Genomic DNA, 17,817 nt, shown 5'->3' on the forward strand with positions numbered 1-17,817 from the left:
AGAATAAAATAAAAATACAAGAAAAAGTCAAGTTAGAAGAGGAAACTCCCTCGTACGGCCTGGAAACTCGTTTCCGGCCGTACTGGTCACGTTTCCTCCTCGAGAAACGGGCCAATACGGCTGGAAACTCGTTTCTAGGCCGTATGGTACGAGTTTCCTCGTTTCTGTTTCGTTTCCGACCGGAAACAGAGCCTTCTCCAATGTTTCCTGCAACCTAGCTTTTAATCTTCCCCAACATAAAAATTTATGAAATTTGTAACATTAAATCTTGCCTCGAATTTCCCCTTTCCTGATTTCTTGACGTTCTTCCTCATCAACTATATTTGACTTCATGGTCTTATTGCAGATTATGGATTTAGTTTATGAATGCTTCCTATTTTTCTTCCTTTTTTCGTGCTTGCTCATCCAAACACCTTATTTTGCCACGCTTCAAGTTGGAACACATGCTTTTCAAAATTATTGTTGTAATTAAATTGAAAACAGCTCAAGCTGATCTACACGACATGCCTTAATTGTTATCTCATAGGTGACTGAGTTATAGAAATGCAATGTGGCTTACCATACATATCTTTTATTGTGCATCTACTGTGTACTATTATAGCTTTAACTGAGGTGTCCTCTGTTTTAACAACTTGTTTTACCCTTTATTTCGTTTCATTATTCCCATTTATTAGCCACATAAAGGCTCATTACAGGAAGAGATGAACAAACTATGTCATATCTTCACCTTCCATATCGATCACAATGATTAAAAATGAGAAGAAAGAAACCAGAAAATGCATTTCTGCAGCATTGGTATGCTTTCAAGCATTTGCATATTGTTTTCTATGTAACTATAGCGTGGATCAATTCATGGGTGAATTGATCAAAAAATGATTTGTCCTGCCTTTTGATGAAGGCTTACTCAACATCCGATTGAAGTTATTGCTCAAAACTTGTACACCATATCCTTTGTGTATCCCACTTCCTTAAGTAGTCCAGACACCTGAGTTGCACATACCAGGTGTTATATTCTAACAACATATATGCTTACTGACCTCAAATGCAGAAGCGTTGAGAAGATTACATTGCTGAAAAACATGTAAAATGCACACTTTTCTTAAAATATTTATTCCTTCTATTTTCAAAAACAATTTAATATACCTCGCCTTGTGATCTGTCTGGAGCTTTATCTCCAGAGATATGATTCATCATTCCAGGTGGACCACAGATCTGCTTAAACAAAAGTCGATTAGTAAAAATTCCAACCATTGTTGACAAACTTTTCCCATCATCAACATAAAAACGCAACTTTCTCTCCCCTTCTATGATTTCAGTCCATTCTGCACTTTTTCAGTAGTTTCACTGTTTACTGCAATTTTTTGAAAACTTCATGCTAAAACAAAATGCATTATGAATATAAGCACTCAAACAAATAAATATATAACTGAGTTATCTATAAGAAATGCCCAGCACAGGAAAATGGTTACATGAACGAAGAGACAGAAACGCATTTCTATTCCAACTGGTCCTTAGGCATCCCTCAAAGATAAATGACAATCTCCTTTATCAGCTTGGAAACAATTTAGATATACGAGCCATATGTATGTCTAAAAACTTTTCAATCACATCCAGTCAAAAGAGGAACTGTATATGGAAAAAAGAGCGCAGAACTGCAGCTGGAAGTTCCATACTAGAGATTGGGTTGTAGAGTAAGTAAAATCTAGTTGCCATCTTGTTCAAACTTCATTTACAGTAGATGGTGACAATGAAAATCTCAATGAAATTCTACATGCTTGACTTACTTTTCAAAAGTGATTGGAAAATTTCATATCAGTACAACTAGTATCATTAATTGAAATAGCTATTAACATTTTCACATTCATTGATTGAATGGTGGGATCATCCCTAGGGGTGTAATAGAGGCCTACAGGTCCATTAGAGTTAAAAATAGGGCAAGGATGGTCGCCATTCACTGTAAAGTGTATTAGGTCCACAACCTTAATTATTATTAAATGAGGCCCATTAGGTATTTAGTGTTGAACAAATGTAATGTGACATCATTAAAGAAGGCCCACTACACAGTTAGCAGTTGATCCTTCCATAAAAGAATCATTGTATGGTGTTACACTACCTTCATGGTTTTGATATTGAATGAAGTGCTTAAATTTGTTGTTTGTGATACAATCTCAAGGATTAAAAATCATAACAGGTGGTATCAAAGCACTTTCTTGTGCACAGGAAAAGAAATTCCATTATTTTCTATTTCAAATTTTCCTCATGGGTTTTTTTTTCAACCTATTTACTAGACCCATAGTTTTAAAAACCGGTCTGGTTGAACCGAAAATTGGTCAAACCGGCTAGTTGGCTCCATGAGATACCAAACTGGGCCAGTAAATCCGATATGTTGATTGGTCAGGTCCGATTAGGTACCAAACCGGCTGGTTTTGGTACCAAACCAACCAGTTTAGTACCTAACCGGTCCTGACTGACCGATTTTGTAAAAAACTGGCCGGTTAGGAAGCCACATGGTTGGGCATGTTGATGGGACCCACAGGTGGTTTTTGGCAAACCATGGCAGGTTCCCTCCTAAATCTAGCCCCCTAAGCTTATAAAAGGATGCCTAAGCTCCTATTTGCCTCACACATTTGATTTCTAGTGTTTGTGAGCATATGATAGCTTGGACAGTTCTACAACAACATTGACTTTTGAAGCAACAACAATTTTGGAGGTTCTTTGTCATCTTGGAGTTGGTTTGGAGCTGTCTAGTGGAGTTGGGGGTGTTGATCCCAATGCAAATCTAGTAGTTGAACCAGGAGCTGAAGGAAGTGAACCACCAAGACCAAGCATGGCACATGGTGACTCGTGAGGGAAGTAGTAGTTGTGCAGCTTGACGAACTCATGCTTCTAGTTCTGCTAGGGCTAGTGTTGTTGCTCATGCTACTACTAGTACTACTATTGAGGCTGGAGAGGAGTTTGGGGAGCCTTAAGACTTTGAGCTAGATGATGTTTATGTAGCTACAGGTGATGATCCCATGTGTAGTAGTGGTGATGCGTTTGATAAGTGATCATGTTGATTAGTGATTTGTAGTGGCCTAGTAGCTTGAGTTGTAGCATTGTTTTTGGAATTTGAAGGCCATTTAGAGCCTCATTGTAGCATTGTTTTTGGACTCTAGAGGCCATTTAGAGCCTCATTGGTTACGTATTTTGTCGATGATATCATTGATATGTATTGCACTCGGTGCCATTTTAATCTATGCAACCTTACATGGGATATAGATGAGAAGACTTTCCATATTTTGTCTCTAATGGTTTGGAATCTTAAAAATAAGTTTTTTCATTAAAAAATAATTTTTTATTTATTTTTTCTAATTCCAGTTTGATCAGGTTTCGATTCGAATCACGGTTAGATAGGTGGCCAGTTCGAAACCTGGTTTTGGTTATTAAAACTATGACTAGACACAACAAGTCTAGTGCTGTTTGGAAAAAAACTGGTTGTGGTGGGTAACACCTGGCTCCAACTGGGACATGATCTCTCAGTAGAGTGTACGAATGTACTCGAACGAGGAGGTCATGAGAACACCAACAATCTCTTGGGATTGTAGACCTGTTACCTGCACATCAAAGACTAAGCACATGCGGAAACATGTTTTTGTGGTGGCTCATGATCGCCCATGCTTATGTTATGCTAGTTTTTGTAGCATCAGATGTGTTCTAGCCACGAGATTTCGTGGAGAGGCTAGAATACATGTATTCTCCAATACCCATAAATCATTTATGGAAATTCCAACTAGAGACGACTTAATTAGATTTATTAGTCAGTTTTTAATATTTCCTAAGTCTAAACTTAGGAAATATGATTAATTAATCAGAATTAATTAAGTCATGGTGAGAATGTTCTAGAAAAGTACATGGATAGATTTCTAGTTAATCCTAGCCATCGATTAAGATTTAATCGTGGTTGTTGAAGTCTCAATGGAGGATTATAAGAAGAAGTCAATGGGGCTTGGAGAAGACACACCAAAAACACTTGTAGAGTTCGATTTTATTGAGAAATCGATTTCCAGAGTAGCAGCTATGTGTTGCCGGAAGTGATTCAGTGAGGTCGAAGCAGTGAGGGAGGGGTAGAGATAGTGAGGCTGAAGGACACTTTTCCAGTTCCGGCGAGTACATTATAGAGAGGCAGTGATTGCCACAGAGAGGGACGCAGAGCTCTTTAGAGGAGATTTCAGTTTTGCTGGGGAGAAGTCAAGACTCAGTGCCAAAAGTTGGATAGAGGTTCGAGAGGCCGGGAGAATCCGTTTCCAGATAGCAGCTGACGAGATAGTGAGAGGTGATGTAGTTCCGAGCTAGAGGGACGCAATGATTGCATAGACTGACACAGAGGTAGCAAGGGATGACTTAGTTTCGAGCTGAGGTCAGTGTTAGATCGCTTGTGGAGTGAGGAATTTTCCTCACTAGTTATTTTTGCCAGTTTTCCTCTGTTTGGATAGCCAGTTTGGGCATCCATAGTTTGTACTCAGATTTTCACTACTGCATAATATTAAAACCCTCAGTTGCTGCACCAATTTTCCCAAGTTGGGTTTTTCCGGGGACTTAGTCCAAAAATAACAGTGTATTTCGTGTGTGTGCATCTATTTCTTCTAGCGTTTTTATTTCTTCCGTAGTATTTGTTTTGTGAAGGTCGCAGTGTATTTGTTTCGATATTTTCCATAGCACACAACAAATAATTTGTTTAATTAAATTAACAAATAGAAGAAATAACATCAGTTGCTACAATAGGATTCGGGGTTAGCCAAATTTTCACATGGTACCAGAGCGCAGATTGTAAGCCAGGGAGCTTAGTAGCAGAAAGGAAGAGGAATTTCGTAGCTCTGTGTAAGCAGTAGTTCAAAACCCTCAGAGGCAGCACAATTTCTTGGCCAGGGGGGTCAATTTCTTGAGGAAAAATTGATTTCTCTAGTTTGAGGATTACCAGAGGTAGAGGGAGCAACCAATATTTTCCTTGCAGAGAAGATCTCTAGCTGGACGTAGTATTTTGCAGCAGTTGCTAGTGCAAAATAGCATCAGGAGGAAGAAAGAGCACACACTGAGGGAATTTTCATTAGGGGACTTCTACCTTTTGGAGTTCAATTTTCTCTTGCATATCAGCGATCGTTGTGAGCAGATTTACTCACTCCAATAGGAAGTGCGTAGAGCCTAGTAGCGGCTGAGTAGAAGGGAAGACTAGGATTTCGACTTATTTTGTAGAGATGGCCACTGCCAGACTACAAGATTAGGACAGGTTGGATGGTGCTTCCAACTATGTCATCTGGAAGACAAGGATGTCCTTCTTTCTGGATGAATATGGCTTGAAGCCATTAATAGATGTAGTGGTAGCTATCCCCATGGATGCAGATCAACTGAAGGAATACTGAAAGGAGATGGCGAGGGCAAAGAGATTGATTCTTGACGGTGTTCGAGATCACATTGTATCACACATAGCGAGCTAGGGAATGACCAAGGAGATGTGGGATACACTTTCCACACTATACCAAGGCACTTCCAAGCAACGAAAGAAGTATTTGGAGGAGAAGTTGAGATGCACCAGGATGCAGAAAGGGGAACACATAGACCCCTACCTCACCAGGATTCAGGAGATCCGGGATCAGCTATCAGTGGTTTGAACAACACCTCAGGCCACAAAGCTAGTATGATTGGCAGTCAATAGTGTCTCTGAGGACTGGCAGTTATTCGTCCAAAGCATTTTCGGCATAGAAACCTTGCCAAGGTGGGACAGGATGTGGGCTGATTTGCAACATGCTAATTTTAGGTATGTTCTATGCTTAGAGAAATTTATTTCCATTTTCACAATTAGCCCAATATCTTTTCCAGATTAGCAATCACATCAGCATAATAGTAAATTGTAGAGAGAACATAAACATAAATCGCAGAAGACAAGCCAAGACAAGAGGACACAAGATGTGGCGCTAGCCAGGGACAAATGGCAATGTGGGGAAACCCTTGATCAATTCTTCTTATATGTCCTTCAATAGTTCAGCAGAGAGAGAGAAAGTACATATACATCAGAAGTCAACATTTGGACTTGTCATAATAAGAGCAGAGATCCTCGCTAAGAAGATGATACATGAGGTAGCTGAACTCAGTTGAAGACATGCTGTTTCAATTGATTTTCCAAGGTGACTCTATCACCATGTTGCACCTATCATTGTGTTGCACCTTATCATCATGCTGCACCTCACTGTGTTGCACCATGCTGCATCTCATCATGCTTCACTAATCATGACTGTACCCATCACTGTGCTCAATGTATACTGTAATGTATCATCACTTCAACATGCTGCTTCAATACCTTTACTGTTGCACTATTCACGTCATGCTCATCATCACCAAGCTGTACCAATGTGCTGCACTGTACTGCATCCATGCTGCCTACAACAGTCACTGCATTTATCATGCTTCTTTATGCACCTTACTGCATCATGCTGCCCATGCATCTTATTGCACTATCACTATGTCTTACTGCAATTTCAGGTCTGCAATATAGTTGTTGTGACTGTGACTGGTTAGGGCATATTGGCAACCCCTAAACAGTCACCCAAACAACCCTCCTTGGCTGCGGCCTATACTAGGAGAGATGCTCACCTGACTTGATGTTGTTCTGGGCATGAACAACCCTCAATATACCCTACGCTGCCCTTCAATAGTGAGGTAGGGCCTACGGCCTAACCACAACAATCTACGCTACCTCTCCCAAGGCTTCTCCACCCAAGAACCACCTCAAACAGCCCTGAAACTTATCCTCCTTGTCTCGGCCTTCAAGAACAGACCCTCGGCCCTCCAACCAACACTTCGGCCTTTGTTCAACCCATGAAACAATCCTCCAACCCATGCTGCCCTAGCCTCCCATAATGTGGCCCCAAAACATAGATCTCCGTTTAGACCCGCGGCTAGGGCTAGGGCTTGAACGCACAGTAGTTTAGGGCATATAGTAAACCCTTATAGGATAGTGAGTGAGCCTACTTCAATCTCCCTCATGACAACGGTGAGGTTCTCCCTTTGGACAGCGTATTAGACAAGGGCTGTCTTCTATGTTAGTGAAGAGGATTAGGGCATGTCTGCTTCTTAATATGACAACATCCTGGATCTATGCGTAGGGCTTTCATGAGCTAGGGCATCATCCTCTAGGACTGCGTTTTTCCCTTAGAGATTCTTCTTTCCACTAAAACCCAAAACAAGTGGAGAAGAAGAAATCTCAAGAAAGTTGTGTGTACAAATAACTTGCAAGGCACTTGTATTTATACTAAAATGTGGAGCACAAGTGGGGGCAGTTTGGTTGCTGGCCGACCTTGATGAATTGTCCCATAACACAAATAAATTCATATCTCCATGAATACTTATCGGAATCAGATGATCTTTAGATCAATCCTACACCTCTCGATGAGAGGAGTCCAAGAAAAATATCAGCTGCCATAAATAAGATGAACCACATGGAGTTTGGACCTAGTTGCCAATTTTAACACTCCCTCTCAACTAGGGAGAACTCCATCCGCTAGACTGTACTATCTTTGCCACTGGTGCCCTGCACTGCTTTGCTCTACTCTGCTGAACCACGAAGAAGAAGAATTGATCGAGTTATACCATTCTCTACTGACCTGAAGTCAGGCCCATATGAAAAGAGTGTGTCATACCACTCTTACTAATCTTAGATCAGTTCCAAAAGAGAGTGTCCCAAACCACTCACACTGACCCGAAATCAGTTTCGTTGATCCCAGATCAATATCAAAAGAGAGTGTCCCAAACCACTCACGTTGACCCGAAGTCAGTTTCATTGATCCCAAACCAATATCACCCTATCATAGGGAGTACGGTAGTAACATGATGCGTCGATTGGTACTACTATGGTCCCTATCCTCATTTCCTTGCTCATTGGCCAGATGAGAGGTACTTCCCATGAGTCCCAAACTGCATGGGTAGGATGTCTCAACAGGAGAAGCATGAACCACTCATCCTACCTACATGTTGCAAGGGGTATCCCAGGGGAAGGCTGAACCACTCACCCTGTACACAACAAATCACTAGGGGAAGGCTGAACCACTCACCCTATGACTGTGTCTCGACAGGAGAAGGATGAACCACTCATCCTGCCTACATAGCAAACCACTAGGGGAAGGCTGGACCACTCACCCTATGGTTGCTCATCGCTCCACGATGTACCCCCAAACCCCTCGGAGCTCCCAGAGCTCAATGTCCATGTCATATAGGACCCTTGGAAGAGAGTCTCTCCACAACTCGTAGTCGTTCTCGGAAAGTCACAGATTTGACCTTTCCCAAGGGCTTCAATAGAATGTTGGCGACCTGCACATTAGTCCCTAATGCGATTGGAGCCTTCTTGCTCATCGATGTACCATACCCAGATAAAGTGGTACCTGATGTCTATATGCTTGGAGCGATCATAGAATACGAGATTCCTCAATAATAGAATCCCCCTTTGGTTGACATAGAAGATCACGGTGGTATCCATCATGTGTACAAGTAGTTCACTGAAGAGTTTCCTCAACCAAGCAGCTTCACACGAAGTAATACTCATAGCTTATGTATTCGGTCTCAGTGGTGCTCAAAGCAACCGTCTTCTGCTTCTTGCTCATCCAGGATATTGTGGTAGAACCCAAAGAGAACTAGCACTCAGAAGTGCACTTGCGATCCTCTACACTGCCTGCCTAGTCGGCATTCGAATAATCATGCAGCTTCACCTTTTCGATAGTGTATCTCAATCCATGAGAGATTGTGCCCTGAAGATATCTCAAAAGATTCTTGGCACCAATCCAATGAGGCTCAACCATATATGAGCTCAACATGCTAATTGCAAAACATATATCTGGACGGGATTTCACCAAGAACATCAATGCTAGAGAGAGTTTGTGAAACCAGAGGCATTTCCCAAATCAGGTTCGGCATCCCTACCACATAACTTCTGAAAGTTAAGATCCCACGAGTTAGTCACAGGCATGTAGTTCACCATTCCACATCCGGAATCCAGCTCCCTCTTACTTTTGCAAATGAGAGGGTTTGCACTTGTTAGAAAGAGGTCGTCCTCATAAGGTGCCAGTTTGAGAGGTCTATCATCCACAACCTTCAAGCAATGGTTTGGATCGGCTTCACTCCTAGTGAATCTTAGCTTCATCAGACAACTATCAATCCTCTCATGTCAAGCCCAGGGTGTTAGCTCTAAATCATAGAGAGCTTTCTTCCACCTGCATACAAGAGATTCCCGATCATGAATCTCAAACCCCTTGGGTTGTTCCAAACCTGTGGACCTGCTACATGAGGAGAATGGTCCCCCTGTAATATTTTCCTCTGGTACATCTCAGACATGTACCTTCATGCTCTTCTTGAATTCAGGCATCCTAGTCACCATCTGACTCACATCGGTTAGTGCCCCATAAGTAGACCTTCGGTGCTATAGATGAGATGTGTCAACTGACATGGTCCCCAATGGACTTCTTGCAACTTGATACAAATTGCCAACCCTGAACTCAAGGATAAAAGCATCTTTGAAAATTCTATTTTCAAACACGTACCTTTCCATCGATGAATGCCACCTTGAAACCTTTGACTTCCATTTCGAAATGGACACCAGGTTCTTTTTGCGATCAGGTACATAAGAGCTTCTTTTAAATGAATCGAGTTATCCTCATTCAATTGAGGGGTAACATTCCCTACACCCTTTTCGATATAGGTGGCATTGAATCCAAGTATAATCCCATGATTGTTTCCGTCTCTACCAAATTAGAGAGAGCACCCTTCTATTTGATGAAGTGCCTTGAAGCACTACTATCAATAAGCCAAATTTCCAAAGAGTCTGGAGGAGAGGGCTAACAACATTTGATTCTTCATACCTGGGTTTCCTTGCTTTCTTTGAAGAGTTGGCCATTTCCTTGATGACCTGCATTACCTGTCATTCCCCCGATAATTGAAGATGTCCCTGAAATGATTGTTATCATCATCAAGTGATGTGTCCCTACCATTTGGACACTTCTTCGCATAATGGCCGAACTTATTGCAAGCAATGCATCTGCCTTTCCTTCCACCCTTAGATCTAGACCTCCCATTGAAGTGATCTTTAGGTAGGGCATCAGATGCTTCCACTGTGCCACTCGGATAATATTATCTGCTTCGACTTCAACCTTGGTGAATTTGAAGAGGGATGAAGAACCCACTGAGCCTTTTGTCCTTTCCCAACTGTCTTCGGTGATTGCTCTTTCTCTCTTGCTTGGGCTTTGTCTTCACCTTAGCTTTGATACCATGTTAATTTTAGGCATGTTCTATGCTTAGAGCAATTTATTTCAATTTTCACAGTTAGCTCAATATCTTTTCCAGATTAGCAATCACATCAGCATAATAGTAAATTGCAGATAGAACATAAACATAAATCATAGAAGACAAGCTAAGACAAGAGGACACAAGATGTGGCGCTAGCTAGGGACAAACCCCAATGTGAGGAACCCCTTGATCAATTTTTCTTATATGTTCTTCAATAGTTCAGCAGAGAGAAAAAGTGCATATACATCAGAAGTCAACATTTGGACTTGTCATAATAAGAGCAGAGATCATCTCTAAGAAGATGATACATGAGGTAGCTGAACTCAGTTGAAGACATGTTGCTTCAACTGATTCTCCAAGGTGACTCCATCACCATGTTGCACCTATCATTGTCCTACACCTCATCATCATGTTGCACCTCACTGCGCTGCACCATGCTGCACCCATCATCATGCTGCACCTCACTGTGCTGCACCATGCTGCACCCATCATCACTATGCTGCATCTCATCATGCTTCACTAATCATGACTGTACCCATCACTGTGCTCAATGTATACTGCAATGTATCATCACTTCAACATGCTACTTCAATACCTTTTGCTGTTGCACTATTCACATCATGCTCATCATCACCAAGCTGTACCAATGTGCTGCACTGTACTGCATCCATGCTGCCTACAACAGTCACTGCATTTATCATGCTTCTTTATGCACCTTACTGCATCATGCTGCCCATGCATCTTACTGCACTATCACTATGTCTTACTGCAGTTTCAGGTCTGCAATATAGCTGTTGTGATTGTGACTGGTTAGGGCATATTGGCAACCCCTAAATAGTCACCCAAACAACCCTCCTTGGCTGCGGCCTATACTAGGAGAGATGTTCACATGACTTGATGTTGCTCTGGGCATGAACGACCCTCAATATACCCTATGCTACCCTTCAACAGTGAGGTAGGGCTTGCAGCCTAACCACAACAATCTACGCTGCCTCCCCCAAGGCTTCTCCACCCAAGAACCACCTCAAACAACCCTGAAACTTATCCTCCCTGTCTCGGCCTTCAAGAACAGACCCTCGGCCCTCCAACCAACACTTTGACCTTTGTTCAACCGATGAAACAGTCCTCCAATCCATTCTGCCCTAGCCTCCCATGCCGTGGCCTCAAAAAAAAGATCTCCCTTTAGACCTGCGGCTAGGGGTAGGGCTTGAACGCACATCAGTTTAGGGCATATAGTAAACCCTTATAGGACAACGAGGGAGCCTACTTCAATCTCCTTCATGACAACGATGAGGTTCTCCCTTTGGACAACATATTAGACAAGGGCTGTCTTCTATGTCAGTGAAGAGGATTAGGGCATGTCTGCTTCTTAATATGACAGTGTCCTGGATCTATGCGTAGGGCTTTCATGAGCTAGGGCATCATCCCCTAGGACTGCGTTTTTCCATTTGAGATTCTTCTTTCCACTAAAACCCAAAACAAGTGGAGAAGAAGAAATCTCAAGAGAGTTGTGTGTACAAATGACTTGCAAGGCACTTGTATTTATACTAAAATGTGGAGCACAAGTGGGGGTAGTTTGGTTGCTGGCCGACCTTGACGAATTGTCCCATAACACAAATAAATTCATATCTCCATGAATACTTATTGGAATTGGATGATTTTTAGATCAATCTTATACCTCTCAATGAGAGGAGTCCAAGAAAAATATTAGTTGCCATAAATAAGATGACCCACATGGAGTTTGGCCCTAGTTGCCAATTTTAACATAGCAGGAGGAGTTGAGGCGAGACTTAGTGAAGAGCTCCATCAGTGGTAGCAACAGTGGGTCGAAGCAGGTGAAGGAGGAGGAGAATGTGGCCCTCGCATCGAAGGGTCCTAGTCAGGGACAAGGGGAGCAAAGGAGAAAGAAGAAGGACCTGTCAAAGGTCAAGTGCTTCAAATGTGGTGAGCTTGGCCACTGCAACATCTAGTGTCCTCTCAGGAAGAAGGACAAGGAGGAGAAGCGGGACCAACAGGCAGCGTCAACAAAGATCGATAGGCTCTCCTCTAGGCCAGAGGAAGACTTTTCCATCTTTGTTGACATACCCCCAAGAGTGAAATGGGGTGAATTAGTGCTGTAGCCTCAGAGTGCTACAGATGGAAAAAATTCTTGAGGTCCACCTCTTGAACTAATACCTTGCTACGGGGCCCGCAATATTTTGTAGCAGGATTGATTAGTGGCAATAGATGCAGTGAGATTCCAAAGTGACAAATGCATAGTCTAGTTGCATGTCAGATGTGGGAAGCGCAGATACAGAGTTGGCAGCAGTGCAGTTGGTACAATGCAAAGTCAGTAGCAGCGCAGATGCCTCAGTGACTAGTCAGAGACTCGGGTGACAAATGTTTCATACTGATCACAGTTGATTCAATATTTTGGATGCTTTTCAGTTGTAGATGTTGCAGTTACAACAATAACGGATGGAGAGGGAGTTGCAGTGTTGGCAACAATTTAGTCAAAACCAACAATGCAACACATCAGAGTCACACAGTGGTGGTGGGCATCAACAGCGTGACGGGAGATGATGCAGAGACAGGGTGTTTTCTCAGTGGGTTGTAGCACTAGAACACATTCCTCGCTATAAGGGAGTGTTAGTTTTTGTAGCATCGGATGTGGTCTAGCCACGAGATTTGGTGGAGAGGCTAGAATACATGTATTCTCCAATGTGAAAATTTTAAAATATAAATCCAATTGCAATGATTAATATTATTTCTTCTACTTATTAATTCAGAAATAAGTTATTCATAGTGATTCTTCAACAAATATCGAAATAAATTCTACTACAGCCTTCAAAATTAAAATAATGCAGAAAGTGAATACAAAGAAAATTACTAGCACAAATATAACTACGATGACAATTATTTTTGGACAATTTGTGAAAATTCGAGAATCCCACCCGAATCAACTAACAGCAACTGATTAAACTTCTCCTATTTGTTAATTACTGAAACAAATTATTTACTTCTTCCTACAACAAATATCGAAGCTAATACAACTGCAGCCTTCACTTAATTAATTAATTTGCCCAAAACAAGAACAAAACAATAGAGAAAGATACACAAGTGACACAATATTTTTTGGACAAATGTCCCTGGAAAATCCCAATGCGGGAAAACCGGTGCAGCAGCTCTGAGAGTTTTATATTATTAAGTAGGATTTTCTGAATACAACTTTGGATGCCCTTCCGACAATCCAGTTACAGATAAAATAGTATGGCAGAGAAACTTAGTGACATTACCTCACTTTACCCGACAATTCGGGCAGCTGAACCAACTGTCCCCGGCTATCTCTGCGCTAGCCTTGCGTCGGCCTCAAAAGGCTCCGCATCAGCTCAACTGGCAAATGTTTTCCCTTTGGAGCAGTTTCCAGCCCTCCTAACTCAGAAATGTCAGCTCCCCCAACAAACTTGGACTTCTATTCTGAAGACTGCACAACTTCTGCGTGAGCCCTCTTGGTTTAGCGTCAAGCTCTGCGTGGGCCATTCTAGCCCAATGTCAAACCCTCCTGGGTCCGCGTTGCCTCCTCCTGTTGTCTCTCTGCCTCTCTACTGTATATCCTGGGCTCTAGAGAAGATACTCCAACCCAACTATCCCTACCCCTCACTGCAACAACTCACTATGGAAATTCTCCCGACAGCTCCTCTGCTCTGCTTCAGAAAATCGAACTTCTGAACTCTGTGTGTTTTTTTTCAAGTGACCCTCAAGCCTCCTTAAAAAATCTCCTTGTTGACATTCAATGACCCAGATTAAAAGCTAATCAATGGCTAAGATCATTTGTACTTGATCCTCGTCTTCTTCTATAAATTACACCCATAGTTTATATTAATACCCTTTAATTATTTTATTTTCCTAAGTTTAGACTTAGGGTCCCTTTAAAACTAATTACTTATTTTAATAAAACTCTTTCTGGGTTCTTTGGTATACATGTGCCCAAGCCTCCCTGCAAAATTTGAGACTTAGAGCACATCAGATGCTACCTGAAATCAACACAATTGTCCCCGAAAAACCCAATGTGGGAAAACCGGGGTAGCAGATGAGGGTTTCTTTATTATTCTTCAGCAAAAATCTCATGTGCAAGATACAACCAACATAATAGAAGAGGAATCTCTGTGAGAAATTTTACAGACACTTCTCGACAAGTTTCTGATCCAGGAGAGGACCTGCTACCCCCTCTACATCTCACTACGTCAGCCCCTGTGTGAGAATTGCGTAGTCCCAGTGTCACACTACCTCTGCACTATCCCTCCTCTACGTCATAGCCTTTGTGCTGTCCTCCCTCTGCTCTGTGTCTTCTGCTCCTGAGCTCCAGACTGATGCTGATACCCTCTCTCTCTCCTTCTCACCTGCAACTCTTCCTCTGATTCGATTTTCTCTTGCCAAACTTCGACTAGTGAGAAAATCGATCTTACTCGGGTAACTGAGTATTTGCCTCTGGTGTATTTTCCAAATGCCCCTCGATGTCCTTCTTATAATCTTCTAGTTGAGAACCAATGACCCAGATTAGATTCTAATCAATGGCTCAGATCATTTGGACTCGATCTTCGTCTTCTTCTAGAAGTTACACCCACAGTTTAGATTAATACCCATTAATTATTTTAATTTCCTAAGTTTAGACATTGATTCCCATTAAAAAGTAATTAATTATTTTAATAAAGTTGCCTTTGAGTGGAATTTCCTAAAACGATTTCTGGGTATTGTGGAATACATATGTCTAAGCCTCCTTGCAAAATTTGAGACTTAGAGCACATCCGATGCTATCAGAAATCAACACTCCCTCTTAGCGAGGAATGTGCTCTAGCAATACGACCTGCCGAAGCATCAGCCTATTCTGTAACATCTCCCTTTGCGCTGCTGATGTCTAACATCACTGCCCACCAACTACTGTGCAAATGCTACATCTGTACTGCTATTGACCCTGCCACTGCCAACACTGCATCTATATTGCAACTCTCTCTCATTCCCTGCCACTGTAACTGAGAAATTACCTGTTTCTGTGACTGAAATGAATTCTCTACCATACCCATATGCTCTCTGAAGTGAATGAACTTAGCTCTTCCTAGAGCCTTTGTGAGGACGTCTGCTGCCTGATCTCCTGTGGGGACATACTGCAGTTGTACTGCCCCATGCTGAACATAGTCTTTGATAAAGTGACATCTGATATCAATGTGTTTTGAACTCAGAAGCAATTTTCTAAGCCATATAGCTTTGCACGTAGCTGTGCTGGCTGCCATATATTCAGGATCTGTTGAGCTCAGAGCTACTGACTTTTGCTTCCTACTGCACCAAGAGATCATTCCTGATCCAACACTGAAGCAATACCCAATGGTACTTTTCCGGTCTACTGAACTACCTGCCTAATCTACATCTGTGAATCCATTCAATCTGACGTCATCCTCTCAGGAGTATTTCAACCCATATCCGACTATTCCACGCACATATCTCAGAGTGTGCCTAATTGCTACCCAATGCACCCTTTTCGGTTCCACCATGAATTGACTAAGGGTGTTGACAACAAAGCAAATGTCTGGCCTAGTGTTGACCAAATACATGAGCAACCCAATGAATTGTTTATACAAGGTGGGGTCCACCTCCTTGTCTCCTGATGCATCTATTTTCTTCCAGTTGGTGATCATGGGAGTAGCCATGGGTTGACAATCCTGCATTCTGAATCTCTTCAAAAATTTTGTAGCATATCTTCCTTGCCCAAGGAAGATCTCCCCATTCTTTTGCAAAACTTCCAACCCTAGAAAATAATGCATCAACACCATACCCTTCATGTCGAATTCTGCTTTAAGATTCTTCTTACAGTCCTATATGAACCTATATGGCCCTGTTAAAAAGAAATCATCCACATATAATACTAGAATAAGTGACTTATTCTCTACCATTAAATAGTAGAGATTGGGATCAACATCACTCTTGACGAAGCCTAATTGCTGCAAGTAAATATCAATTCGACCATACCATGCTTTGGGTGCCTACTTGAGCCCATACATGGATTTTTTTAATTTGCACACATAGTTCTCTTTTCATGTGTTTTGAAGCCTTTAGGCTGTTCTATATACACCTCTTCTTCGATCACCTCGTTCAAAAATGTTGTCTTGATATCCATCTAGTGAATCTCCCATCCCATTTGAGCTGCTAGGGATATAACGGATCTAATAGAGGTATATCAGGCTACTGGGGCGAAGGTCTCTTCATAGTCTATTCCTTCTTTCTGTGTGTACCCTTTTGCCACGAACGTAGCCCTGTACTTCTCTATACTGTTATCTGCAACATACTTGATCTTGTAGATCCACCTTGATCCTACAACTGATCCATCCTCTGGTCTAGGTACTACTTCCGAGACATCATTTGTCATGATAGAACTATACTCTTTTACCATGGCATCCACCCAAACTTGGTGTTGAACGACTTCCTGAATGCTAGAGGGTTCTTCAACCTATGCTACCAAGGCGTGCTATCTGTCAGGCTGTCTATGCTGCCTCTTCTCGGTTCTAGCAACGCCAACAAACTCCTCTGCGTCCCTTAGTGTCTGTCGTACTTCTCTGCTAATTCTACTCTTCCTGGTCCTGTCATTCCATTTGCTGAGAACTATCTGAATTTCTTTCTTCCGAGGAAATGCTAGTATTGGTTACTATACTCGATCCAGGTGTTTGTCCTCCTGTTTGCCCTCCTTGCCCCCCTTCTCCTGCTGGACTAATGGAACATCTACTGACTGACCTTCTGATAAAATCTCTCGAGATTTCCTGAAAGCTCTATCCTCCATGAATTTCGCATCCCATCTCACTACAATCTTCCTACTGCTAGGAATGTAGATTTTGTATAGCTTTGAGGTCTCGCTATATCCTACAAGGTACCCATTTTCTGCAGTTTGATCCAGTTTACTGCGCTTTTCATCTAGAATGTGACATTATGACACATTTCCAAATATCTTGAGATGACTTACTTTCGACTTCTTCCCTATGAAGACAACTTCGGGCGTTCTCTTCCCCAATGCTTTGTGAGGAGTTCTATTCTGGATATATATTGTTGTGTTGCAAGCCTCTGCCCATAAGAATCTAGGCAAGTCCTGATCATACAACATAGCTTTTGTTGCCCCAACAATAGTTCTATTTTTTTCGCTCTGCTACTCCATTTTGCTCCGGATTATATGGAGCTGTCCATTCTCATTTGATGCCCTCCTTTACACGGAAATCTGTGAAGTCTTTGTCTGTATATTCTCCACCATTATCTGAATGCAATACCTTTATCTTTTTCGTTGTCATGTTTTCAACGAGAACCTTAAACTCTCTGAATTGATCAAAGACCTCATCCTTGGTCTTTAAGAAATAGATCTAGTTTTTTCTAGAGTAATCATCAATAAAGGTGATGAAGTATTTGCCACCACTAAGAGCTCTTGTGGACATTGGACCACAGATATCTGAGTGTATCAATCCCAATACACATTCTGCTCTATTGTTGCTTCCGAAAAAAGCT

At 41.9% G+C, this 17,817-nt stretch overlaps 1 protein-coding gene across 1 annotated transcript in view; it reads right to left on the minus strand.

Moving 5' to 3' along the window:
* Positions 1–567: 567 nt before the first annotated feature.
* LOC149144448 (FAD/NAD(P)-binding oxidoreductase) overlaps positions 568–17,817 on the minus strand; it is a 387,681-nt gene continuing 370,431 nt past the window's right edge. Inside the window, exons 12-13 of the mRNA XM_089448548.1 lie at positions 1,144–1,212; positions 568–985 (exon numbers count right to left, since the gene is read on the minus strand). Coding sequence (XP_089304674.1) covers positions 929–985; positions 1,144–1,212 — 126 coding nt within the window. The 3' untranslated portion in view covers positions 568–928. The remainder of the gene's footprint in view (positions 986–1,143; positions 1,213–17,817) is intronic.

Source organism: Pinus tabuliformis, chromosome X (genome assembly GCF_031772625.1).
Source record: "Pinus tabuliformis cultivar Carrire ecotype Pingquan chromosome X, CPIR1, whole genome shotgun sequence".
NCBI lineage: Eukaryota > Viridiplantae > Streptophyta > Pinopsida > Pinales > Pinaceae > Pinus > Pinus tabuliformis.